This window comes from Pelodiscus sinensis, chromosome 3 (assembly GCF_049634645.1).
Source record: "Pelodiscus sinensis isolate JC-2024 chromosome 3, ASM4963464v1, whole genome shotgun sequence".
NCBI lineage: Eukaryota > Metazoa > Chordata > Testudines > Trionychidae > Pelodiscus > Pelodiscus sinensis.
The window spans coordinates 8,419,827-8,445,781 of record NC_134713.1 but is presented as its reverse complement, the minus strand read 5'-3'; the positions used below and the strand labels follow the sequence as shown (position 1 = coordinate 8,445,781).

At 47.8% G+C, this 25,955-nt stretch overlaps 1 protein-coding gene across 1 annotated transcript; it reads right to left on the bottom strand.

The window, feature by feature from the left end:
- Window positions 1–283: 283 nt before the first annotated feature.
- On the bottom strand, window positions 284–20,382 carry MCM3 (minichromosome maintenance complex component 3). The gene is made up of 17 exons (XM_075923338.1): window positions 20,186–20,382; window positions 18,605–18,717; window positions 16,458–16,666; window positions 15,229–15,359; window positions 13,940–14,178; window positions 13,056–13,164; window positions 11,816–11,969; window positions 11,586–11,717; window positions 10,776–10,984; window positions 9,758–9,932; window positions 8,781–8,907; window positions 8,094–8,244; window positions 7,250–7,390; window positions 6,200–6,297; window positions 4,944–5,038; window positions 3,957–4,032; window positions 284–2,398 (listed from the first exon to the last, which is right to left on the bottom strand). Exons 1-17 carry the CDS (start codon window positions 20,267–20,269, stop codon window positions 2,200–2,202), a joined length of 2,442 nt encoding a protein of 813 aa, XP_075779453.1. The 5' UTR covers window positions 20,270–20,382; the 3' UTR covers window positions 284–2,199.
- Window positions 20,383–25,955: the final 5,573 nt, after the last annotated feature.

The following is a 25,955-nucleotide window of genomic DNA, read 5'->3' as shown; positions in this document are numbered from 1 at the left end:
CTGCCAAGCCCCGATGCAAAACATACCTGCTCTGAAATCCAATGGAAGGCACATTCTAAGCCATCGCAACATAGTGTTCCAACATATCCAGAAGCTAATACGTTGGGTGCAGAGCTTCCTAATGGAGCCACATAATACACCCTCTACTGAGCAAAAGGCAATGCCACAGAACACCTGCAACATGAAGGTACCTCACTGCAGAGGTGTGACCTTGACATTTTATTATTTGAATGAGTATTGTAATATCTCCATCACTGAACACAAAACTGAAATGACAGTTACCCAAAGCAAAAAGCAGCATTTATTATACATAGCATGAAACAGCAAGGACCACTTTCCACAGCCACTGCTGCTCAGACCCCCTTTACAGAGAGTCACTAGTAGAATTCTGATCAACCTTGCACCAACACTGTGAGGCAAACACTGATACCATGAGAAAGTTACTCAGGACTGGCTCCCTTGTACACAAAAGTCATCTGAAACATAACACTAGTCTCCTAGGTTTGGAGCCTTCTATGAATAGAGGATTGTTTTGTATACAAGCTTATTACACCACATATTCCAGAATCCCAAATGTTCAATTTTACAAATCACTGGCCCAAAGGGAGTTAGCATTCTTGTCTGCTTGCCTCTGGACAGCAGCGATAGGGATGGGCACTAATTGAGCTGACAGTGCTTGGTGGAGTCTTTGGGTAAAGTATGCAAGTCCCATTAAATCAATGGAACAATGCTTAAACCCTCTGAAAATGAATGGGATCTATGCTCAAGAACACCTCAGCCACATCAAGGAAGCTTTACTTTGTCTCTCCATTAGACACGGTTTTCAACTTATCACACATCTTGTTCTACTCATTCTACAGGGACAATTGTCACTGAGGAGGGTGCGAACTCTGGACAGAGATCCGGGACTAAATGTATCCCTTAGAAACCCTGCAGCCTTACATTCCTTGAGGTGTAGAACCCTGGAACGGAAACATGTTACCAACTCAGCATTTCCGAGGCCTTCCAATCCTCTAGCTCCCAATCTAACTTTGGAATTGCAGATAGGGCTTTGAGTTTCTCACCTCCCTGGCTTCTCTCACCTGAGTCTAATATTGAACAGCAGGAAGATCCTTTATATCACATTTGGCCAAGTCTGACCTGCCTATTCCTGGATGTCAACTAAGAGTCAATTGCAGAATCATTGTTGAAAATGCTCCATCTCAGCCATGAAGGCAGACAGCTTCTGTGGACCCTGTACAAGAGTGGGGAGAGCTGCACACTCCCAGAAGGGGCAGGGCCTTAGGCAGCCAGCCCTCCCTGCACCAATCGGAGCATGGCACAGCACACTGGTGATGATTTAAAGGACCTGGGGCTCTGATTGTGAGCCCCAGACCCCTCAATCTCTTGGGATGGGCAGCTGTCCTCTTTTGCCCCCTTCTCATCCCATCCCATTGGCAGACCTGATCTCTGTAGAGGTTTGAGTTTGCAGTGTAAATATTCAGGGGAAAGAACAAATTAGCTTGACTCTTAAAAGGAGCATCTTAGAGATGCAGGTCTCCAAGCACTAGAGATTATGCAAGCCAATGCCGTTTTCACAGTCACTTTCCTGACTAAGTGCAAGTTATTAGCCCATCTAAAAGAAGTGAGAGAATTTATTAAACGGTCACCAGCAAATCGTGAATTTGTGCACTGCCACTGTAAAAAGGAAACTTTACACTTTAGGCAGACATTTAAAAACAGAAGGAGTATTTAAAAGGAACACATCAGAATGAGAAATCTGTGCTACATGAAAGTATGGGGCAAGAATTTGCATCCCGAGCACTCCTCATGGACCTAAATATACCCAATCAACCTCAACTATTGTGCCCTGAATGAAGCTCTTTATAGGCGGCATACAGCTGACACTGACCTAAAGGACAAAGTAATTTATACCCAAAGGCTTTTTGCTACTCCAACAAAAACGTTCCAATGGTTTTGGGAATCAAGCTAACCAAAACAGACTTCGGATCCCCAGGCCTTTAGAAACCAGCTTCTTTATTCCTTCCTAAGCTCCATGAGACAGGACAGAGCTACAGCTACAGAGTTCAGCAATTCCAGCTTGGGCTTCAAGAGGCACACAGTTCAGTTCTGCTAAGTAAAGCGTTCAGGATAGGTCTGCGGACCCATAGCAGAAGAGCTTTCAATTTAAATTCAAGAGAACTCTCCCAAACCCGAATCTCAAATTAAGAAGATAATCTCATCGGACATCATGATCTGGTTGTCGTCCTGCATGCGCTCCAATGCCACCTTGACTTCGTCTGAGGAGAAGGGCTCCGATCTGTCGCGGTTGATGGATTCCATCAGGCTCTTCAGACCCACAGACTGTGCATGGGCAGCTCTGAACACCTCCAGGAGGCCAGCCTTGAATGCTTTCAGCCTAGCCAAGCAAGAGGAAAGGCCATTAGAACCAGAAGCTAGACTCAAATCATTCTTCATTCCAGCCATTAGTTCTTCCCCTCAGTTACAGCTCCCAGCACAAGACCAAAGACTGAGAACCCTAGCACCTGCAACCTATCTTGGGAATCTTTAAGGGGCTTAATCACCTTTGTGCCTTATCTGCCTCCCGCCGCCCCCAAATACAAGGCAGGGTCAATGGCAACAGATATCTGAGAGCGCTTTCCAAGCCCTAGGATTCCAAAAAGTGTTTTATAAACTAGATAGAATGGCTGCAGTCAACCTGGGAAATGCCGTTGAGGACAAGTAGCAAAGAATACTTCAGCTCAGCTTCAGGTGGCATTCTCCCCACTTCAGAATTTGGACAGCTCATGGGGGTTGAAGTCCCCTAACTCGTGACAGCTATTGCAACCCACATGGTATTAAATGTACAAACTGTTTGTGCACAACTGTTTTCTACTCCCAGTGAAAGGCCACCAAATCTCTTCCAAGAACTAAACACGAGGGTGATTAAGGCAAGTCGACTGTAAACTTCCCCAGAGAAGAACCATCTTTGGAGTGGCTTGCATATATTAGTTCAAACTGTCCTGATTTATCTCCAATGTAAGCCACCTTCTTCAGCACACACACAAAAAAGCCTCCATATATTGCTAGCCAGACAAGAACCCATTACCAACAGGTGACTCACTCAAATCCACCCCAGTCAGCTACCGCCAAGAAAAGAATTGCCAGGAACTACCATCACCAAGGTGCCTAAATGAAGTGAGTCAGGGGCTAATTAAGTGTCTGCATCAAAGGCAGCCTTTCTATACACACAGCAGGAAGAGGCAGGTCTGGAATATCCCTCTTTCCCCCGCCCCGAACAGGCAGAGAAGCAACATCAGGTGGGCCAGCTCACATTGACCACTACAGAGCTGCACCAGTTTTGCAGACATCAGCCTGCAGGGCTGTTGCACTGGCTCACTAGGCTACGTCTACACTGGCCCCTATTACGGAATAGGCATGCTAATGTAGAACTTTGGAAAAGGCAAATGCGCGGGGGATTTAAATATCCCCCGCGGCATTTGCATTTTCATGGTCGCCGCTTTTTTCCGGCTTGGAGATAAGCCGGAGAAAAGCGTCCAGACTGGTGCAATACTCCAGAATAAAGCCCTATTCCAGAGGATCTCTTATTCTTTGTAACTTGCAAGTAGGAATAAGAGATCCTCCGGAATAGGGCTTCATTCCGGAGGATCGCACCAGTCTGGACGCTTTCCTCCGGCTTATCTCCAAGCCAGAAAAAAGCGGCGGCCATGAAAATGAAAATGCCGTGGGGGATATTTAAATCCCCCGCACATTTGCCTTTTCCAAAGTTCTACATTAGCATGCCTATTCTGTAATAGGGGCCAGTGTAGATGTAGCCTATTAGTTTAGAAGGAGTGGTAAATCCCCCAGGATTTCCATAACTGTTTTTGAATAAATGTATTTGATGCTAAGCCACAAAGCTGACCCCTTTCAGGTACAACAGCCACTCCCAACAGTTTCTTCAGCCTGCCACTCACCTGGTGTCTGCCAGTTCCATCTTCTTGCTCTCTCCAGTCACTGCAGGTTCAGGGGTTTTGGGGGTATGTGCCTGGACTGGAAGCAGAAAGCAAGGATGAGAGAGCTGGAAACTAAAAGCTACACGTCATGCCTGCCAACATACGAGATACAGTAGCATGTGCTGCAGCAACCAGGAGATTAGTACCATCTTTTAGTCTATATCTGTACAGAAGCTAAGAAGATCATGGCTGCCACTAACTTCTCCATAGCAATGATATTACCCCTTCCATGCAGTTTTACCTTCTATTAAGTCTTACTAATTTGGTGTCTAGCACAACGGGACCTGGGATCCTACCATAATCAATATCTACTCTCAAGTGCCACGGAAGAAAGTGCCACTGGTGATATCCACAGCTGTATCTGATTTCTGTAGTTGTTGCAGTCAGATATTTGGGGGGAGTGGGAACGTGACAATGACATGGCATTTCTCCTTGTGGGGTGCCATCCTGGTACTCAGTCTCTAGCACTCACCATCATGGATAAAACTGAAGACCTGTCGAGACAGGCACAGGGTCTTCACCAGTGCCAAGAACAGCAGCACCTTGAAACTGGGCCCTTGTAAAGTGCCACGTGAACGTAGAGTGCGGCATCAACATGTAACGATCGTGGTAAATGTTTTCCACCAGCAAGAGCTGCTGCACCTTGGACCGGTCTCCCAGGAGATGTGGTGGAAGCCCCCTGCTTACAACAACTGGACCGAGGCTGTAGGGAAGGATCCCGTGGCTCCCACCCATGAAGCCTAAGATGTCTCACTCCCACCTTACAGTGAGGAGAACAGCTCAGTTCATTTTGTTGCCCTGAAAGCTGTGTCTGCAGCCAGCTTGAAATGCAGCACGCCACCCAGGGTACTCTTCCAGCGCCAGTGCCCTTCTCCATCAGGCAGCAACAGCCGCATACAGCCCCTTGTGCACACAGGCCCCAAGAAGAGAGGGGAAAAAGCCACTTACCTTCAGGCATTTCCTCTTCCGTGTCACTGAAGTCATAGGGGTCATAGGATTCCCCTTCCTTGGCTTCCTGATCCCCAGGGCGTGCCTTCTTCCTCCTGCAGGACACCAGAAGGTTACTTCCACCCCTCCCCACTCTTGGCAATATGCCTCCCTGCCACAGGGCAACACTGCACACCTCTAACCTGTGGGTAGGGATACAGCTGAGCCACCTGCAGATTGCTGGTGAACTCAGTGCTTCTGTTCAGACACTGAAAGGAGACACCCCGGCTGGTTCTGATAACAAACGAGCAGCAGCTGTGAAGCTGTGCAAAGCATTTCAAGGTTTAAAAAAAAATCAAATTTCCATCCCCCCAAAAATGTGACTTTTTTGTGACATTTTCACAAAGCTTCTCCACCAACCCCCAATTACCATACAGAAAATCCGAGCAGACAGCTAACTGGTGAAATGGCCTCTAGCCAACAGCCTCTGGGGATTCACCTCTGTTCAATTCTGTACTGATCATGAGAGATGGCCAGCAGCCTGGGGACTAAGGGATTAACTACACCTAGCCAGGTGGAGTGGCCAATAGGAATGTAGGTAGGACTTTCAAACTGGGACAAAGGAATTTGGGTTTTTCCCTCTTTTGTTCTGTGAGTTCCTCTGCAGACTTTCTTCACTTTCTGTAAGTAGGGTAAAGTTTGGATAAATCCAGTAGGTTTTATTGTTTTATGGTTTGAATATGGGATCTGCTGTCTGTGCACTTTTTAAAAGATGTCTTGGCTTTTCTTTGTAACCAAGTTCTAGGCCCATGGAGTTTCTCCATGAGTATATTATTGGTTACTTTTCCATCTAGCTATTATGCTTGCAACAGGAATATTGGTGATGATAAAAGTTTTCTCTCTTCTTTTTATTAACCTGGTACTAGTTATTTGTGTCCTGGGGTTTTTATTTTAGGGGTGAGATTTCCCCAAATGGTCTCTCCCGTTTTATGAATTTGGGTGGTGGAAGCAGAAGTTTTATTCACAAAATCTAGGTTTTTTTTAAAGATTTTGGGAGAAGTTTTATAACAAAGCCTGGTAGATAAGGTTTTGAGGTACTTGCTGGCCCCCACTTCTGTATTTATCATACCAGAGTGGGGAAGGAGACATGACAAATACAGTCTGACCTCTCCAGGAAAATTCATTTCTGGCATTGCTTTTGCACAGACGGTCATTTTCACGGTATCTCCCATCCAGCTGGGTTCACCAATCCCAGCTAGCACCTCCTCCCAACACACCTCTTTTTCCTTCTCTCCACACCCTCGGATTCCTCTTCCTCTTCAGTCTCTGTATCACCGTCTGCCTGCTTCTTGCGTTTCTTCTTCTTTTCCAGCACCTGCAAAGGGAGCCAAACAACCAAACCCAAGCAGATTAATGGGACAGTCGACACAGCAGGCATTCAATATAATTTCAGTTTCTACAAGAGAGGTCACAGCAGTGGTCTGGGAATAGAAAGTATTTTACGTAGCAGTGCAGATCTTAGAGTATCTTAATTAGCCTCAGCAGCTCAAGATGTAGACGATCATCCCCATTTCAAAACAGGGAAACTTATGCATAGAGACTGAATCACCTGCCCACAGTTAGGAGGAGAACCAGAAATAGAACCAGGAGCCCTTACACTCAATATTCAATGTTTCCTGCAAGCTGTGTGCTTGGGCGGCCACCCAGGAGAGACTCAGGTGCTCCACAGCTGATTAGGAGAGCACCCAGAGTTGCCCACAGCCAGAAGATGTTTGTACTGATGCACATATCTGCACATGCCTAAGGGCACATAAAATTTATTCCACACAGATGGGGAAAAAAGTTAGAGGGAACACTGCCAGTATTCCAAGATTACTACAATACTTAAGAAACCTCTTGCTACAATCTCCAAGCATCATGATACTGGATTAAGTCAACTTGCCACATACATACACACACACACACACAAAGAGTGAAAGTCCAAATTCTGCCCTCCCCAGACTGAGACCACCAGCAGCAACAACAGTAGGGTGGCTTGCTTCTTAGATTACACAGAGAGGGGCCTATTGCAGCTTGGGTCTTGGAAGGTGGCTCACAGAAAGGAGGTCTGTACCCTGCTCTATAGCTGCAAAGCCCCAACACTCAGCCTGGACTCCAGCAACAGCCAGCTCGATGACAGAGACATGCAAAGAACAGATCCTGAAAGTTCCAACAGGGGTTTGCTCCTTTAATTTAATCCTTTGGCACCTGATTCCTGGGATGGGGCTGGGGTGAGGGAGGGAGGGAGGGTCTCCCCCTTGCCAGACACACCCCAGCTGCACGCTCACCTTTTTGAAGTAGGCAAAATGCACCAGCTCTACAGCAGCTTCTGCATCCTGTAAGTCAATTGTTTTGTTCATCCTCGCCTTTGCGTGGGCCGTGGAAAGTCTGATCAGCGTCTCCAGAGTACGGGCTGTGACAGGGGATGTCTGGGAGGGGAGAGCAGAAGACAATCCCAGTGACTGAGGGATCAGCCAACAGCACTATGTTGTGGCCATGCCCACACATTTATTATGGTCCATACTGGACAGCTGCAGGTGGAATCCCAGCATGGACCAAGCAAGATCATTCTTCCAAAGCCTTGGTCACATGCATCTTTGCTGTAGCCTACTTACATCTTAGGGTGCAAAGGAAACCTGTGGAAGAGTTGACAGATACTATCCTAGTCCATGACTGGCACTATGTACGTGTATATACTCAGGGCTATAGCCTCATGTGAGCTCAGCATCCCAGTCCACTAGGCCAGAGAGAACCTTTACCCAAGGCTCCACATGTGTTCCCTGAATTGGAAAATGTGCTGCTCTGGAAGGCAGTAGCAGACTCCAGGGAAGAGATACTGCTTAAAGCCAACATTGGGGCATGGGAAATAGGCTGATATCTGTCACTTCCTCCCCGTGAGAATTATTAACAAGGGCCTGGGAGAAAGAAAGGCAGTCACCTCTCTGAAGCATCAACCCCCCTCACCACCCTCCCCCCCCCAAGGGCATCTCAGAGAGAACATCTCTGGGCTGGATGTGTGACTCAGCTTCCCTGGCCCATGAGAGCAGGGGGAAGAGAAAAGAATGGAGCTGACCCAGTCTGACCTCTTCCCTCATCTCCTTCTGCCTCCCCCCATCCGAGAGATTTGCTCACCCTGGCAATGTCGGAGCTCATCTGATCTTGGCTGCGGAGGCGGGAGTACTCCTCCGCTATGTAATTTGCTGACTCTTGGGTCAACACTGGCTTGATGATCTTGGCCACGTGGATGTATTTTCTCATGAACTCCATGCTAACTATCTTCTCTCTGGAGCAGACATGCAAACATGACAAGTTACGATACGGGACCAGGAAACTCCATTTGTACCATGCTGCTCCCTTCCAAAAGGAAGCCCCCCAAATATGAGCAACACACGAAGAACAGGCACCACCCAGGGCTGTACATGGAATGTGTACAAGCATGGGAAGCTCAGTTACATACAGTGTTCTCCGTGACCCTCTTTGGAGACTTGTGTTATGCGCCAGCTGTGGAACAGACTGCAGTGTTCCACACCTGGCCTGGGCACCTGTCAGTAGTGGGATCAGTGACCCTTCAAAGGACACTTCCACATGAATGGCACTATATAAAGGCAGGGTACTGCTGCAGGTATCATTTCTCCCACTCCCTTGACAAGCCCACAAGGGAGCTGAGCTGGTCATGCCGAAGCCCCGGCTGTTTACAACCGGTCGTACCATGAAACTCCTTGAAGATACAACCAGGATCAGAGGGGCAGGCCTAGGCTCAGCCCTCTACATTGAGAGCACCATGGATACTTTGCTCCAGGGACAGATGGGGACACTCACTTGTGCCTCTTGGGGCCATGCAGAAGGTTGTCGTGTTTCTCATACACTTGTAGCTCCTGCTCCTCCTCCTGCATCACATTAGGATCATCTGTAGCCAGGATTTCTATCGCGCTGCCCAGGGGCATGGCTGGGAGACACATTAGAAGAGCACCATTTACACATCCTCCTCCAGGTCCAACCCTTAAGAGACTACAACGTAGCATGGCTAGGTCACAGACATCACCCCAGAAACCCTTGCAGATGGCGAGCTCCAATACTAGAGAGCCAAGGACTAGAGTGGTAACAGGACGTGTTTAACTAGGCGAAATGGAATGTGACTGAACAAAAGGAATTGTAGGCCAGCTATCAGGGAAACTCAGGCCAGGTCAACACTACACTTGGAAGATCGACTTCTTCCAGCGAAATGATGTAGTTGGAGCAGATGTACCTTAAGCTGAGCTTGGCTCCATCTCCACAGCTGGAGGTTGACAGCTTACATCAACTTCCCCTGTGCCTCATGATGGGAGTGCCCTCACCATTCAAATTTAGTGGCTCTTTACCAGACTTACTAAATCAAATGCTGGAAGACTGACCACTGCAGCATCGATCTTCCCACAAGTGGAGATGGGGCCTCATTCCCTGCAAGATCTGAGCATCTTCTGGGGAGTTGGGGAGGGAGAGAGTAGAGAACTACTCTTATTAGCAGGTTTAAAACTAATAAAAGAAAGTTCTTCTTCACACAGCGTGTAGTCAACCTGTGGAACTCCTTGCCAGAGGAGGCTGTGAAGGCTAGGACTATAATAGAGTTTAAAGAGACGCTAGATAATTTCATGGAGGTTAGGTCCATAAAAGGATATTAGCCAGGGGATAAAATGGTGTCCTTGGCCTCTGTCAGAGGCTGGAGAGAGATGGCAGGAGACAAATCGCTTGATCATTGTCTTCAGTCCACCCTCGCAGGAATTAGGGGGGCGTGAGGAAGGAGACAAGACTGAACTCACCGTCCCCATCCTGCTCGCCCGGTCCTCGGTACCGGTGCATTCGCAGGACATGGTCTGAGATCTCCCTGTCCTGCTCTGGGTCCATCTGATCCAAGACGATGAAGAGCAAATCGAATCGGGATAGCAAGGAGTCTTGAAGGCCGATGTTCTCCATGGGAGTTTTGTACTGATCATACTGCAAGGGGGACAGAAGCGAGTTACAGGGACCCAAAAACTACCAGAAGCACTTGGACATCCTAGCTGTTGAAGGGAGCTCAACAAATTAGGGAGAACCCTCCAGTCGCAGTCTTTAAGAAGGAAGATGCTAACACACCATCCTGATCTGAACATTGCCCCTGGAAACCAAACCCAGCAGCATCTCGCCGCCCCATTGTACATTGTGGCCCCATTTACAAAGGGAATCGGGTACATTTTACACAGCTGACACCAAGCCAGGCACTTTCCAGATCCTATCTGAAAACCACGTGTTGCTTTAACTGCTCAGTGTAACAGATTTTGGGCTGAGCTCTAGAGAACAGGCTAAAGGAGACCTTCAATCTCCTGCTCACTGACTTCAAGAAGGGGGGAATACACTGGACAGGAGTGTAGAGTCTGGGCCAGTGTTCTCTCTAAGTTTTCATCCATGTGTGGAAAAAGTTGTATGCGCACCACTAGAGGAACGACATGCTGCTGGCTGTGAACACCTGTAGCCACTCTGTTAATCAGCTAGGCAGCACCTGAATCTCTCCTGAGCAGTTGCCCAAGGTGCTCAGCATACAGGAACACTGGTCTGGGTGCAGCATGGTCATCCAGGTATGCTTTTGGCATCTGAAGCTGCAGAGACCTACCCAGCACCTGGTGTAAATCAGGGTTTTTTACCATCTAGAATTTCCATCTGGGCCTGATGCTCACCCCTCCGGAGACCAGATGATCCTCTCCTGGAATGTGTTTTTGGCCATGTCCAATTCTCACTAGCTACTAGAAGAAGAGCTGATCCAGAGAAAGCGTCTCTCAATTGCCAGCGTTCACCCAAACTCACCCTGCCATAGACGGGATTGGCAGCAGCCAGCACGCTGCAGCGGGCGTTGAGCCTGGCGTGGATGCCTGCCTTGGCAATGGTCACGCGGCCCTGCTCCATCACCTCATGGATGGCCGTGCGGTCGATGTCGGACATCTTGTCAAACTCATCAATGCAGACCACACCCCGGTCAGCCAGAACCATGGCACCTGCTTCCAAGCGGCGTTCACCTGTGGGGAAGAGTCCACGACTACATACAGGCCGACATACTCATCCTCCCCTTTGCTCTGAAATTCAGAGATTTGACAGGACCCTGGCACTGGGGGTTCAGACTCCCTCAAGCCCCAGTGGCTGAGGAGTATGTGAAATCTCTCCTGAGCAGCTGCCCCAAGCGCTCAGCATATAGGCGCAAAGTACCTAGATCTATTCAAAGAACTTATGAACATGAGCTCTCCCAGGTATTTCCAGCAGCATGAAGGTCAAGAGCATTTGTCCAGTGATGAAGGGACATGCCACACCTGCTGTCTAGTGGGATCCCACCACACAGGACCAGGGAGAACCGAGAACCATCTACCTAACCGCCCAGGCTGGCTCTTCTCAGAGCACATGCAGCATGAGAAGATGCAAAGAGCTTAAATCCAGCAGACATCCACCAACAATGCTCTAGTATCAGAGAAGAGGTTCCCCACCACGTAAAAGCTTCCAGCAAGAGCATCTAATGGTCCCGTGATGATGGAAAGACAGATGCTACAGAGCCATTCCCATTAGTTCCTTCCTCCCAATATCTTCTGCTAGCAGAGTACTACAACTAGACCCCAGGTTGCTCCTTACCTGTTTCTTGGTCTGTGGTGACTGCAGCAGTGAGACCAACCCCGGAGGAGCCCCTGCCGGTGGTAGGGATGGCCCGGGGAGCCGTGGAGAGCACATAACGCAGCAGCTGAGATTTGGCAACTGAAGGGTCTCCTGAAAAGGACGAGTCCTAGGGATTATGAAGCGTCCAATCCCACAGGCTTTGCCCTCCCATTACCATAGCATCCCAGAGCCACTCCCCTCCATCCTACCTATCAGCAGGATGTTGATGTCTCCTCGGATGCGGCTCCCATTCTCCAGGATCTTCTCAACCCCTCCGAGCAGCATGCAGAGAATCGCCTTCTTGATATACTCATGCCCGTGGATACTGGGGGCCAGAGACCTCGAGAGCTGGTCAAAGATATCCTAAGGCAAAGGAAACAAGGTGCATCACATTAAAAAGCCAGCCAGCCACTAGCAAGAATGGCTTCCCTTTAACAATCAATTAGTTCAGGCTTTGCTAGTCTAACGAATCAGCTTAGAATCAATGAGAAAGGAAGGAGCTTTCACTGACAACTGTTACACCTCAGGCACATTTCCTGGAAAGACAGGAACTACCCCCCACCACTCCCAGAAGCATGGGGCTAGCTTGGGGAACTAAAGGGAAACACTGATTCAACTAACTAACTGTACTTCAACCAGCTGAGAACAAAGGTAAACAACAACTGATAAGTTAGAAGGGGTGGTTTGAAATCCTTTCGCAGGGAATCTAGAGGGAAGAATTTTTACAATGTGGTTTTACAATCTGGTTGGATGCACCTTTATGTGACAAAAACACCCAAGGAAGGCCCTCCCCCCCCCGCCCCTTTTTTTCCCTCCATACTTTGGGCCAGACCTTATATCAAAGTTATTTACAAGATTCTGAGCTTCTGTTAACAGAGGTCAGCGTGCTGGCACTTTCTGGTTAAGAAAAGACCTGCAGGCACTGCAGTAAGGAGAGGCATAGACCGGGGCTGATAAGTTTAGGTAAGTGTAGGATTTGGCCTTGTATCCTCTGAGCCTTGGCAAAGCTCAAGCTTTGACCAGCTAAGGAGAAAGGTAGAGTTTCAGAGTGAGAAAACATAAGTATTCTTCAAAGAGCAAACATGACTGGATTCCAGTTTGATCGGCAGATGCACAACAGACACCTCTGATCACACGGACAGTGAACTAGTAGTATCTGAAGAGCATCAACATGAAGCAAGGGAATTGTTCACATTGGGCCTAAGCAAGGAGAAGAAACTAAACAAATGATACAATGATGCTGAGACAGTAGACTAAGTCTCTCACCCCTGCACAGGATAAAAGGCGCAAGCTATATCATGAGAGCTATTTAAAGCCTAGCAAAATACTAGAAAAAAAATACAGAAAAATCCTGCATTGAGCCCTGGAAATGGGCTACACGAATACTGTTTATAGTCCCATCTCATATACAATTTTCTACAGGGTGCATTTGAAAATAAAGCTTAATACCTTTGAGCGACTTTTGCTAAATCTCTTGATCTTGGCCACATCAGTGGCAGAATAGAGAGGCCGAACTTCTTTGCTCATCTGCTTCACATGGCAGGCGATCATAATGGTTCTGGAACGGAGAGGGACCTTGGTCAAGTCTAGAACACAGAAACCCTGCAGACAGCCCAACCATCCAAGGACGTACAGATTACAGCCATCACCTAGGGCCTCCTTCCAAAAGGACCAGCTCCTCAAGTCTTGAGACTGGAAAGCTCAAAAAGAGAATATTCTTGATGCCTCATGTCTGCTTGATTAACTGAGCAACAAGACCATTCTTAAGACTTGCATTACCCTTCATCTGTGTCTGCAGCACCAAATCCCTGACATTTCTTTGAGCAAAGTCATCCATAGTGACTAGAGATGGAATTGGTCCTTCCAAGAGATTCAGGGTGTTTGACCCAGTGTTCTGGCCTAATTAGGACACTATGCTGCTGCTTGACAGCTACAGGTTGAACCTCTCTAATCCAGCACCTTGGGCTCTGACCATTGCCAAACCAGAGAATTTGCCAAACCATGGGAGGTCAATATTGTCTAGAACCGTTACCAACACTTCTGCTGCTTACTGGGCTCTTCAAAGGTTGGCGGTGGTGGTACACAAACTTTATGGGAATGCATGAAGCTCAGCCACACCCATAAGTGAACATCTGACTAACCACGATCATGCAGGACCATGGATATTTCCAAACCAGAGGGTGCTGGACTAGAGAGGTTCAACCTGTACTATCTCTCTCCCCAGAGGTGGCTACAACTCAGTGGGAGGTGCCGTAAACCTCCTAGAAAAGGCATAAAGCATTCAGGGTGACAGCAGACATCCGAAGGGAAGGGGATTACACTATGCTCCTCACCTGAACGTCCCCGATGTGTAGCCCCCCTTCTTCCCAGGCAGACAGCGGTACGTCCCAATGACCTGGATTCGATCCCCAGGCTTCACTCTGTCCACCAGGTCATCATCCAGAACAATATCCACAGAGCGAGGAAGCTGCCCAGCCGGGGCTTTCTCAGGCATCTCCTGGATGGTGATGGTTTGATGGTCCTTGTAGACCGAGAGGCCAAACTCTGTTTCCAGGGGATTGTTTTCTTCATCCTGGACAAGCGACACAGACTCCTCATTCACAGAAGCATGGCAGGGGACTCTCCAGGGCAGATGGGGTCACCAAAACAGGACAGCAAGAAGGAAGGCCGATGTAGCAATGAGACAGGACTATGCTGCAAGGGGCTTCGTTATTGAGGCTACTGGGCACAGACACCCTGTGGTTCACCCAGGCTCTCCAGCTCCCCGACTAACAGCTTGCACTACTTGGCACAAGCCCCTTCGGCCCACCCAAGCACTAGCATGGACTCAGTAGTCATAGAGAGGTCTGCTGGCTGTCCCAGACAAGCAGTCATGGATCACCTGTGCATGAGCAAGACTTTCTGGTGGGAAGAGCATTATGTGGTCGCTGGTAGCCAAATTATCCACTACGTTCTCCAGAGACCAAGTGATCACTCTGCCTAAGGGTACGTCTAGACTACATGCCTCTGTCGCCAGAGGCATGTAGATTAGGCTACCAGACATAGGAAAATGAAGCGGCGATTTAAATAATTGCCGCTTCATTTACATTTACATGGCTGCCGCGCTGAGCCGACAAACAGCTGATTAGCTGTTTGTCGGCTCAGCGCGGCAGCCATGTACATTTAAATGAACGGCGATTATTTAAATCGCCGCTTCATTTTCCTATGTCTGGTAGCCTAATCTACATGCCTCTGGCGACAGAGGCATGTAGTCTAGACGTACCCTAAGAGACCACTCGATCCAATCTAGTAGATGCTTCTGTCTGACCAGGAGCCTAGATTTGAACTCTAGCAAATTCAGCACAGACTGCAAAGCGATTCATAAGCAACCTCCTTTGTGCTATTGCCTTCAGGACTAACACGGTGTTAGCTGATGCTGCTGTCTGTTTCTTGGGAGGGCATTTGACTGGACACTAGAAGAGGCCCCAAATGCATCAGCACCTCTGCCGTAGCTAGGCCTATATATTACTGCTGCTTTAAACCAACATGCACAGTCCACAGATGAACTCATGTACAGTCCTGCACAAGTCACTTCCCTCCCCTGGCCTCTGGTGAATGTTTGACACTACCTCTGTTTGCTCACCTTAGTGGGGTAGACAGAGCTGGATGGAAAAGCATCAAGACTCGTCAGGTCCGTATATCGGCGTTCAATGGTCTTCTTGGTAGCAGGGCAGTAATGGACACTGCGGACGATCTTCGGACGTACCAGAGAGCCTGTGTTTAACATTTGTTTAGTGGGAGGAAAAAAAGTTAGAAGAAACCCTGTAGACATGACTCCAGCAATGAGGTTTCACTGGGAGACCATTCCACAACAGACAGGTCTCCGGACATGTTCCCTGACAGCAAACTTAAACTTCTTGGCTACCTTTCACTCCAGGACTCCTAGATATACCTTAGAAAAGTGATTCTCTAACAAAAAATTGTTTCCCGCCCCCTATTGCAGCACCTCTTCTCACTCTACCCTCTGTGGCTTCCTCTTCCCCAGCCTCACTCACTTTCACCAGGCTGGGATATGAGGTTGAGGTGTGGTAGGGGGAGGTGGAGGTGAGGGCTCTGGCTGTATGGGGTGAAGCGGGACAAGGGGTTTGGGGTGCAGAAGGGAACTCTGAATTCAGATGTAGGGTCCTGGAAATCCCTGTTCTTCTGGATTAGAAGAACCATTAGAGGAGTGAGGTTCTGAAACGGCCTTCCAAGGGAAGTAGTGGGGGCAAAAGATCTATCTGGCTTCAAGATTAAACTAGATGGGTTTATGAAGGGGATTGTTTGATGAGATAACATGATCTTGGTAACTAATTGACCATTCAGTATCATTGGGAAATAGGTCAATGGAGGGATGATAGGAATTACTAGAGAACTTTCTGGGTGTCTGGCTGATGAGTCTTGCCCACATGCTCAGGGTTTAGCTGATCGCCATATTTGGGGTCGGGAAGGAATTTTCCTCCAGGGTAGATTGGCAGAGGCCCTGGAGGTTTTTCGCCTTCCTCTGTAGCATGGGGCACAGATCACAGCTAGAGGATTTTCTGCATCTTGAGGTCTTCAAAGTATTTGAAGGCTTCAATATCTGAGATATAGGTGAGGGGATTATTCTGGGAGGGGTGGGTGAGATTCTGTAGCCTGCACTGTGCAGGGGGTCAGACTAGATGATCACAATGATCCCTTCTGACCTTAAAGTCTATGAGACTCTAATTTAAGCAGCACTACCCTGGATCATCCTAGCCATCCCTGACATTCTCACTGGTCTAGTATCTACAGGCAGTTATCAATCCCATATGGGCATTCATATGGCACATCTCAGCCCCCCCCTGCACTCACATTTTGTTACAATGCCCTCCACACAGACCATGCAGCCCAAAAGACAGGATGTCAGTGTCCGGGGAGTCACATGCTTGGAGCCAAAGCTGCCCTCCAGCCCGATGTAGAATTCCTCATATTGCTTAGCGTACGTGGCATCGATGGACGCGACAAAGTCCTTCAGGGCACGCTGAAAGGCAACCAGCTCCTCGAAGGCACTACTCAGGAGCCTAGAGCAAAAGGCAGCAGGACTCCAATCAGTTCAGCTGTCTTGCTAGCACATCCACAGCAGGAAGACCCTTTCTTTACAGAACGGCAATTCCTAGTGCCCTCACAGAACAGCGGCAGAGCTGTGCAAACACTGACAATTGTTTTCCCATCACCCATGTGAGGATTCATTTCAGTCAAGAAGTGAATGCACTATGGACATCAAGTCCCTAACCAGGATCGATACTCTACTGCAAGTATATGGGATTTAGGAACCAAACTGAATATATCACTTTTGAAAGTCTCATTAGGTGCCTATCTGTAGGTGCTGAAATATTTGAGTAAGACTAGTCTTGAACTTCATTAAGATTCCTAAATTACTGGGTGCTTTTAAAATGTTCCAACCCCCATATGGGCTTTCTGCAAACATCGCAGCAAACAGGTTTTCTTAGCACAAATGCACACAGGCTAGAATGCTACACAGGGTCGCAGCTGGTCCTTGAATCTGGGGAGAAGGCAAGTCCCAGGTTTAGAATTGCATACGGATTGAATGCCCTCTAAAATAGGAGACTGGACCTTGCTTGCCAGATTCCAGTTTGCAGATGTGATGTTCTCAGCAGATAAGATGGAGTCTCATGCCAACCAAAATGCACAAAAGGGAGTTTGCATTGACTTAATCTGGCCCACGAGGCTTGGGGCTTGCTCTCCCTCAGCAGCACAAGCCAGCACTGGCACTCCAGCCATGAGGCAGGGGGGAAGCACATGGCTTATGCCTTGTGGGCCCAATCAAAGCAAGACATAGGCTGGATTGGGCCCCATGGACTTTCCAAGGCAGGGTGAGAGGTACCCCATATCCACTGCCCCCTCCTGTATCCCCTGCTCAGTCCTCATGTCTGCACGCTCCTTCCTTCCCTTCCAGACCCTGCACCTCACCTCCAGCCTCCTCCTGTACCCTCCCTCCCAGACCATGCATCCTCACCATGCTTCTGCCACCTCCCTCCTGCCCTGACCCCATACAGTCTAACCCATTCCTGAACCCTCCCTCCCTGACTCCACAACCATACTCCTAGCCCTCTCCCCGACTGCCCCCTCTCACACACTGGACCCCTCATTTTTGGCCCCACTCCAGAGAGTATCTCTGGGCCCCCAGAAGAGTTAATCCAGCACTGTGGTGTAACCCCTGAGCCTCAGAGCCTCCCCTATCTCCAGGACTGGAGCTTGAGGGAAAGGTCTTCTTTTCCTTCTTCTCACTGGGGACCAGGTCAGTGAGGACTGTGGAGGGTTTATTTTTTTGCTTCTCACTTGGTTAGCCCCCAACTGATTTTTTCTCTGTGGGTCAGTGGCCACCAACCTAAAAAAAAAGATTCCCCACGCCTGAGCTACATCATGATAAATGCTACCTGTGCTTCATCTCCTATAATTTTGCATCAAGATGGCTAATGCATGATAGTTATCTTGCTGTAACAAAAACAACAACAAACAATAATAAAACAAAAAGCACACACTTTTCTGGTTGTGAAGATATTACCTTAGCACAGGTCTACACAAGAAACTTTTACAAGTGTGTTAGTATTTCTTTTTTGGGGGAAGGGTCAGCACCATTTCAACACTGACAAAAGCCCTGCTGTAGATGCTGCAATACCAGCATAAGCATTTTGGCTGGTACATCTTATTTTGCTCAGAGTCCCTCTAAAAGGTATAGCAGCAAAAGTGCTTAGGGTACCTGTGTAATCTACATTTCCTTTAGTAGGATTTGCTGGTGTTAGTACACTGGACAAACCTTTTCTACTACAGAGCTTTAGAGAGAAAGTAATAGTTTAACCCATTGACCTGCCTGCAAAGTTTGCCAACATGGAAACAACAACTGTACAGGCTCTCCTCTCATACTACTCACTACATGCTGTGCAGGAGCCAAGTTGGAAGAAACACTCTTGTCGAGTTCCTTCACAGGTTACTCTTACCGGTTGGCTCTCTTCTCGTTCTTCCTCCTCAGCTCATTGATGCTAACAATCAGACGATACTGATTATCGTGGATCATATCCCGGACTTTGCTCTGGTAAACTCCCTGGTCCTCCTGCAGCATGCCATGAGAGAAAGGTTCCCTTTTACAAAGTTAAGCTGGCGAGATGCAGCCCATTTGATTTGTCTTTAGTGGCTCAGGAAATCCCCCCCCACCCCCTTCCTGTTATTCATGCTGGATATCTTTGTTGCAAGGAAAGGCCAGATAGAGGAATGCAGTGTCAACACCTTCACTTTGAGTTGGAAATGCAGTTCCCACCTCGAAGAAACATAGGATCTAAGTTATGCAGCTTCAGTTATGCAATTACCATAGGTGAGGTCAGCATATTTAGATCTACTTACTGCAGCATGCTTGACGCAGTGCACTGACAGGCAGTGCTCTCCCATCAACTCCCCTTGCACTTATCATTGAGGTGAAGTACCAGAGTCAACGGGAGAGTGATCTGTGGTCAATTTATCGTGACTTTAATAGACTTGATAAATCAACACCAACTGGATTGATCACTGAGCCAATGGTGAAGACAAGCCCTTATTCTCACCATCTCTGATTGAGACGGCTCACTAAATATAGAGCATAACCAATAGTGTAACCAAACCAGCAGGAGGGACTAACCATCAAAATTATGTACTTATATGCATGTGATCTCAGACATTTGCTGACACAGCATCCTTCTATGTTTGGTATGCTAGCTCCATCAGAGCAAGCACAAGAATTTATCCTCTACCTGTGCGGTGTTTTAGATGCTGCTTGTAATTATTAGAACTGGGAGCACTGGCTGTTGGGAATCTGGAAGCACAGGAAAGAGGAAGGAGGGGGGAGGAGATGGGCCAGGCCTGAGTGAGAGCTACAGAGGGGAGCAGCAGCAGCTTTGTAAAGAGGTTTCACCTTTGTTAAATAAAAGGCCTGTTGAAGTTTGTTACTATCTTGCTTGCATGATACAACAACTTGGGGATCACCCCCCCCCCAGCTTTCAGTACAGACTGCGTTCCTTTTTAGTACCCTATGCCTTCTTGCAGATAGTCAGTTACAACTCAAGCTGCGAAAGAGAAAGACACTCCCCACATTCCCCTTGCACACCAGAGCCAAAGGGGGGGGAGGGCAGGCTAGTAGATTCTGTGCGCCCCAGCCCCACAAGTGCGGTGGCAGTGCCAGCATGGGCTCCCCAACTGGCCGTGCACAAGATGGGGGGGGGGGGTGTGCAGGGCAAAGCGTTAAAACGAGATTTTTAAACCTCCCCCCCCCCCCGCGCCTGAGCGGAGCTACGGGACTGGCCGTGCACAAGATGGGGGGGTGCAGGGCAGCAGCCCCACCTTGCAAGGACCGCCCCCCCCCCGGGAATGGGCGTGGTTTGCAAGGGGGGGCGGGGATCTCCTCCCCCCCAGAGGCCAAACTTGGACACGGGGAGGGGGGAGCCCCCCCCGGGCTGGGGAGGGAGACAGGAAACCCAGCAACAGCCCCCCCCCCCCACGCCTGGGTCCTCTCCATACCGCCCCCCCCCGGCCCGGAGCTCGCCCAGTCTCACCTCGTCGTCCAGGAAATCGAGGTAGTCGCGCTGCGCCTCCCGCAGCTCCGCGTCCTCCAGCCCCGCCGCCGCGGGGGCCGCCATGGTGCCTGCGCTGGGGAGCGGGGCCGGCGCCGTGGAGCAAAGGCTGGACTCAGGGGCGCCCGCGCTGCCGCTGGCTCCGCCCCTGGCGCCAAAACCGGCCGCGTTTTCCCGCCACCGCAGGGGTCACCAAGGCTCCGTCTCCCATTGGCCAGCCTCTGACTGAGCCGGGAAGCGGCCGGCCAATACCAGAGAGCGGGAGAAGAGGCCACAGCTTCAGCCAATCAGGGGGAGAGGCTGAGAACGTTCGGTCCTTCACGCTGTAGTCCGCCCTCGAGCATGCTGGGATGTGTAGTTTCTACTAGACGCTGTGGGGGCCAAGGGAGCATTGCATGCTGGGAGGTGCATGCCTGCCAGAGGCATGCTGGGCCATGTAGTCCATCACGGGTGCATGTTTTAGGGTCAGTTCTGAGCCATAGCAAGTCAGGCATTTAGGCCTAGTCTCTGCTACATCGGAAGGTCGAAGTAAGATACACAACTCCAGCTATGTCTCTTACATCGCATTTCTGTGCTCTGCACACAGAGGGAAGCCAATGGGAGGAGCAGGAGTACCTGAGCCAACCCGGTTGCCCTTCCAGTTCGATCTAGAGGATGAACCCACTAAATCGAACCCCCAAAAATCTACCATGGCAGTGTCTTCCACATAGTGTAGACATGCCCTTGCAGTGTTAATATCACTGTATTACGTAGCCATGAGCGAGCCTTCCCAAACCTATGAGATTAGTAATAATAATAAATGAGGAGAGGTTGTGCTATGTGCTTTCTGGTTGTTCAGCCCTTACGATAGAAATAGGGAGGTGTTAGTCTGATCTTGTTAAAACAAAAGGGAAAACTATGTAACACTAACAAGATTGGTTAATAGGTGATGAGCTTTCCTGGGCCAGACCCACTTCCTTAACTCATATTCTGGAAGAGAATTGGCATGACCATATATACCAAAAGAATACAATGAAAAAAGTGAACACATTATTAAACTGACAAATCAGATTTAGTACAGAAGGTGGGGCCAGGGAGAGGAAGGGAGGGGATAGCTATATATGAGTCAATGAATGGCTAATTAGGGGTGATAAGTGGAGAAACTTTGTAATGGGTAAGATAATTAGCATCTTAAGGCCCATTCGTAAAGTGTCAAATTTAAGCATGAATGAAAGTTCTGAAGTTTCCCTCTGTAATCTGGTGTTAAAGTCTCTTTGAAGTAAGATGCATGTAGTAAGGTCGTTAAGACTATGTCCGATAAGTTGAAATGAAAACCAACTGGTTTTTCCTTGTGAAGATGTCTGATGTCTGATTTGTAGGCATTAATTCTGTGGTGAAGTGTCTGAGAAGTCTGTCCAATATACATAGCAGAAGGACACTGTTGGCACATGATGGAATAAATTATATTTCTGGACGAACAGGATGAACTGGGATCACATTTTAATGCTTTTCTGCAGCTCACCCCACTTCCTCTACACTAGAAACTTATGAGTAATTAAAATGGAAAGAACTTTAAAAACTAATGGTCCTGTAGCACCTTAGCAACAAGCAAAAATATATATATAATATCATGAGCTTTCGTGGGCACAATCCACAGATCTCCAAATGGCTGTCTTGTTACAGACCAATTTTACACAGAGAAGGGTTGGAATTACAATTCATCTACAAATTAATTCTCACACCTATGGCCTCAATCAAGATAATGGATGGCTGGGACATTATCAATCAAACAAACAATGAAGGTGCCAACAGCTCTTTATCTGGGTAGATTTTTGTAGTAGTACTTTTCCTCTCTTAATTGCTATCCTATGATCCTTATCTTCTTCTTTTTACTATTCAATTTTTAGGAGCTTACTGATTACCAGTTTTGCCTTTCTGGTTTTCCCTTTGGCCATGTCCAGACTCAGGGGTTTTTTCGGGAAAAGTAGCCTTTTCCCGAAAAAACTTCCCCTGCGTCCAGACTCAAGCTGCGTTCTTTCGAAATTATTTCGAAAGAACGCGGCTTTTCTTTCGATGGTGGTAAACCTCGTTTCACGAGGAAGAACGCCTTCTTTCGAAAGTTCCTCTTTCGAAAGAAGGCGTTCTACAATGTAAAGAGGCCGTCTTCGAAAGAGAGCATCCAGACTCGCTGGGTGCTCTCTTTCGAAAAAGTGGATTTCCTCTATTGAAAGATCCGCCTGCAGTCTAGATGCGATCTTTCGAAAGAGGCTCTTTCGAAAGATGCTTTTGAAAGAGCCTCTTTCGAAAGAAGCCTGCAGTCTAGACATAGCCTTTGATATTTACAAACCCTCTGCTTCTTGTATCCTTCTCCCCTATTTATTATTTTGGGTCTGGACATCCTAAACTCAATTCTCTGGTAATCTGAAGAAGTGGGCTGTGCCCACAAAACCTCGTATTCAATTAATGGAGATTGTCTATCTCCTAGAGCTGGAAGGGACCTTGAAAGATCAAGTTCAATCACCTGTTTTCACAACAGGAGCAAGTACCATCCCTAACAAATTTTTGTCCTAAATGGCCTCTGCAAGGATTGAACTCACAATCCTGGGCTTAGCAAGCCAATGCCCAAACCACTGAGCTATCCCTCCCCCACGGCTACATGTTTTGTTAGTCTATTAAGTGCTACCAGACTATGTGTTGTTTTTTAAGTTTATCCAATACAGATGAACTTGGCTACTCCCTGAAGCAGTGAGAAGAGGATTATGACCTATGTAAAATGCTACATCAAAATCTTTAGTCATTCCAATTCAGTCCCACTAGGGGGAAGCAGATTCCAATGGAACACAGTTAACTGTTCTGTGTGTGCACAAACGAGACTAGATAATCAGTAAGTGCCCTATTTCCTCTTTACAGGGTTAGGTCTCAGGCTCAGCTCCACCTATATATCTGAAATCTGCTAAATAGCTGTTGTTATTGAATTAGGATGATATATTGAATGTTCAAATATAATCACCCTACCCCTCTAATCCTTTCCCTGGTTCCACAACTGAAACAGTACAGTTCTGCCCCTTCCTTGCTTCTCATTTTTCGGGTCCCACTCTTTTCTCCTCTCCTCTTGGAATAAACTTGGTTGGGGTCAATACAGCTTCACTAGTGTAAAATTGCTGACTGGAGAATTAGGCCTCCCCAAGTCCTGCAGTTCCACCAATTCTGCTGCCCTTCACGGCCATTTTGCTACTTCCTGTGCTGGCCCCTACACTAATAGCCTTCCTCATCCAGTATTCTCAGCAGCCTCTTGGTCCTTCAAATCTATCTCTTTTCGCAATCTCTCTTAGAATGAGCTAAATTCTCCTTTTAGCTGTAGTGACTTAATTGGGACAATGAAACTGAAAGGGTGGATTTGTGCCCACGGTTTCACACCTCCAAACTAACCTTTGGCATTCTAGGCAAATGTAAATATAAATTCTAGGCTAATGTAACATAATCCTTGCAATGCAAGCGAGTGCATAATCATATTGCATGCATCCTGCCTCTCCCTCTGCTATGTCTCCCTCCAGCATTTCATCTTGTGTATTACCTAGGCTGGAAGATGTTTGGAGCAGTGACTTTGGACCTGATTATCCACTGAGCAGGTGTAAAATGCTACCCAGTCAGGATGGTAACTCACTGCAGACATGCAGGATGGTGGAGAATGATGTCCCATTGACCAGATTCTGGTCCCTGCTCTGGCTGCTTCATGTGTTTCTGATGGCGCGAAGCAGTCAGAAAGCATCCCTAATGAAGCTGGAGATTCCCCTCAGATAAGAGAATCTCTGGGTGGCATAAACTAGACTAGTTGACTCTATACAGACAAGGAAGTATGTTGGAGCCATAAAGAAGTATGGCCAAAGCACAATGCATTCCCAGGTTCCTAGACTAGCAGAATAAGCGCAGAAGGCCAGATGTTCCAGCTGGTGCCAGTTACAGCATCTTTGAGGGTGAGGATGATCTAACCTACGCTTGGGGTCAAATTAGCTCTTGGTAGCCTCCAAAATCAGAGGGGATGGAAAGGTGTAGAAAGCCATCTATGTCTCCTATAGGGGTGCATCAATCATGGCTCAGAGTCACCTGCAGATTTGGCCTCATCTCTTTATTTTCTCTGAAAAGCACCATGCACACTTAGGCTACGTCTACACTGGCATGATTTTCCGAAAATGCTTTTAACGGAAAAGTTTTCCGTTAAAAGCATTTTCGGAAAAGCACGTCTAGATTGGCAAGATGCTTTTCCGCAAAAGCACTTTTTGCGGAAAAGCGTCCGTGGCCAATCTAGACGCAGTTTTCCACAAAAAAGCCCCGATCGCCATTTTCGCGATCCAGGTTTTTTTGCGGAAAACAGTACTGTGCTGTTTACACTGGCCCTCTTGCACAAATGATTTGCGCAAGAGGGCTTTTGCCCTAATGGGAGCAGCACAGTATTTCCCCAAGAACACTGACAATCTTACATGAGATCATCAGTGTTCTTGCGGAAATTCAAGTGGCCAGTGTAGACAGCTGGCAAGTTTTTCCGCAAAATCATTTGATTTTGCGGAAAAACTTGCCAGCCTAGACACAGCCTTAAGGTACATCTACACTACAGAGGAAGATCGAAGCTGCCTCTGTCAATCTTCCAGGGTTCACATTAGTGGGTCTAGTTAATTCAGCTCATTCGAACTGAGAGGGGCACTCCGGTCAATGCCAGTACCCCTGCTTTCACGAGGAGCAAGGGAAGTCGAAGGGAGAGAGTGTGCTCCCTTCAACTTCCTGCAGTGTGGACAGCACCAAAAGCCGAGTTAAGCTACTTCTACTTCAGCTACGCAATTAACATAGCTGAAGTTGTGTATCTTAATTCGACTTTGTCCCGTAGTGTAGATGTACCCTTATAGTCCCATGAAGCCATGGTGAAGAAAAGCAGCAGAAGAAGAAAGGTTATGGACTTACTCTTGGAGTTCTGCTGTCGATGGGAATGAGGATAGGATCAAGCCTTATATTTGTAGAGTTGAAAAATAAAAGCTTGTTGGGCTTGGCACAGGATGGAAACATCCAGGAATATGCTGGCTAATGTGTGTGCAGACAACAGCCCCCGTTACTGGAATGAACCAATGTGTGTGCAGTAAACACAGGGGACAGGCTTAGGCTAGAATGGAGTAGGAGCAGACAAGCCAATCATACACCTGCAGTTGGGCTTACAGGTTCAGCCATCATAACAGAGGGCATGGGGAGTTGCTTAGAAATGTTATCCAGACATTACATTAAATATCAGTTCTAGGGCAGCTTTCCTCTCTTGGTAATGCACGGTTTATATTCTCCACTCTCTGTGATAGACAGCGTGGAACAGGGGTTCTCAGGACAAAACTTTTGGTGGCCTCAAAGTGAAGCCACCAACTCTTTCTGCTGGCCACTCTCACACTTTTTCCTAAGCTTCAGGGAGTAGCCAAATTAGCCTGTACAGGATAAACTTACAAAACAACAAATGGTTTGGTAGCACTTTATAGACTAACAAAACTTGGGGATGGTATCATGAGCTTTTGTGGGCACAGCCCTCTTCTTCAGATGACCGGAGTTTGGAGTTTAGGATGTCTAGACCCAAAATAAATAGGGGAGAAGGGAGAGAGGGGAAGGGGGAAAAAAGGAAGGTGGCAGGAAACAAGGAGCAGAGGGTATCAAAATATCAAAGGGAAATACTAAAATACAGAAGACTGCCAATAATTTGGAACCTTTGTTACCTAGGTGGTGCCAGATTATTGGATATGCCGGACTA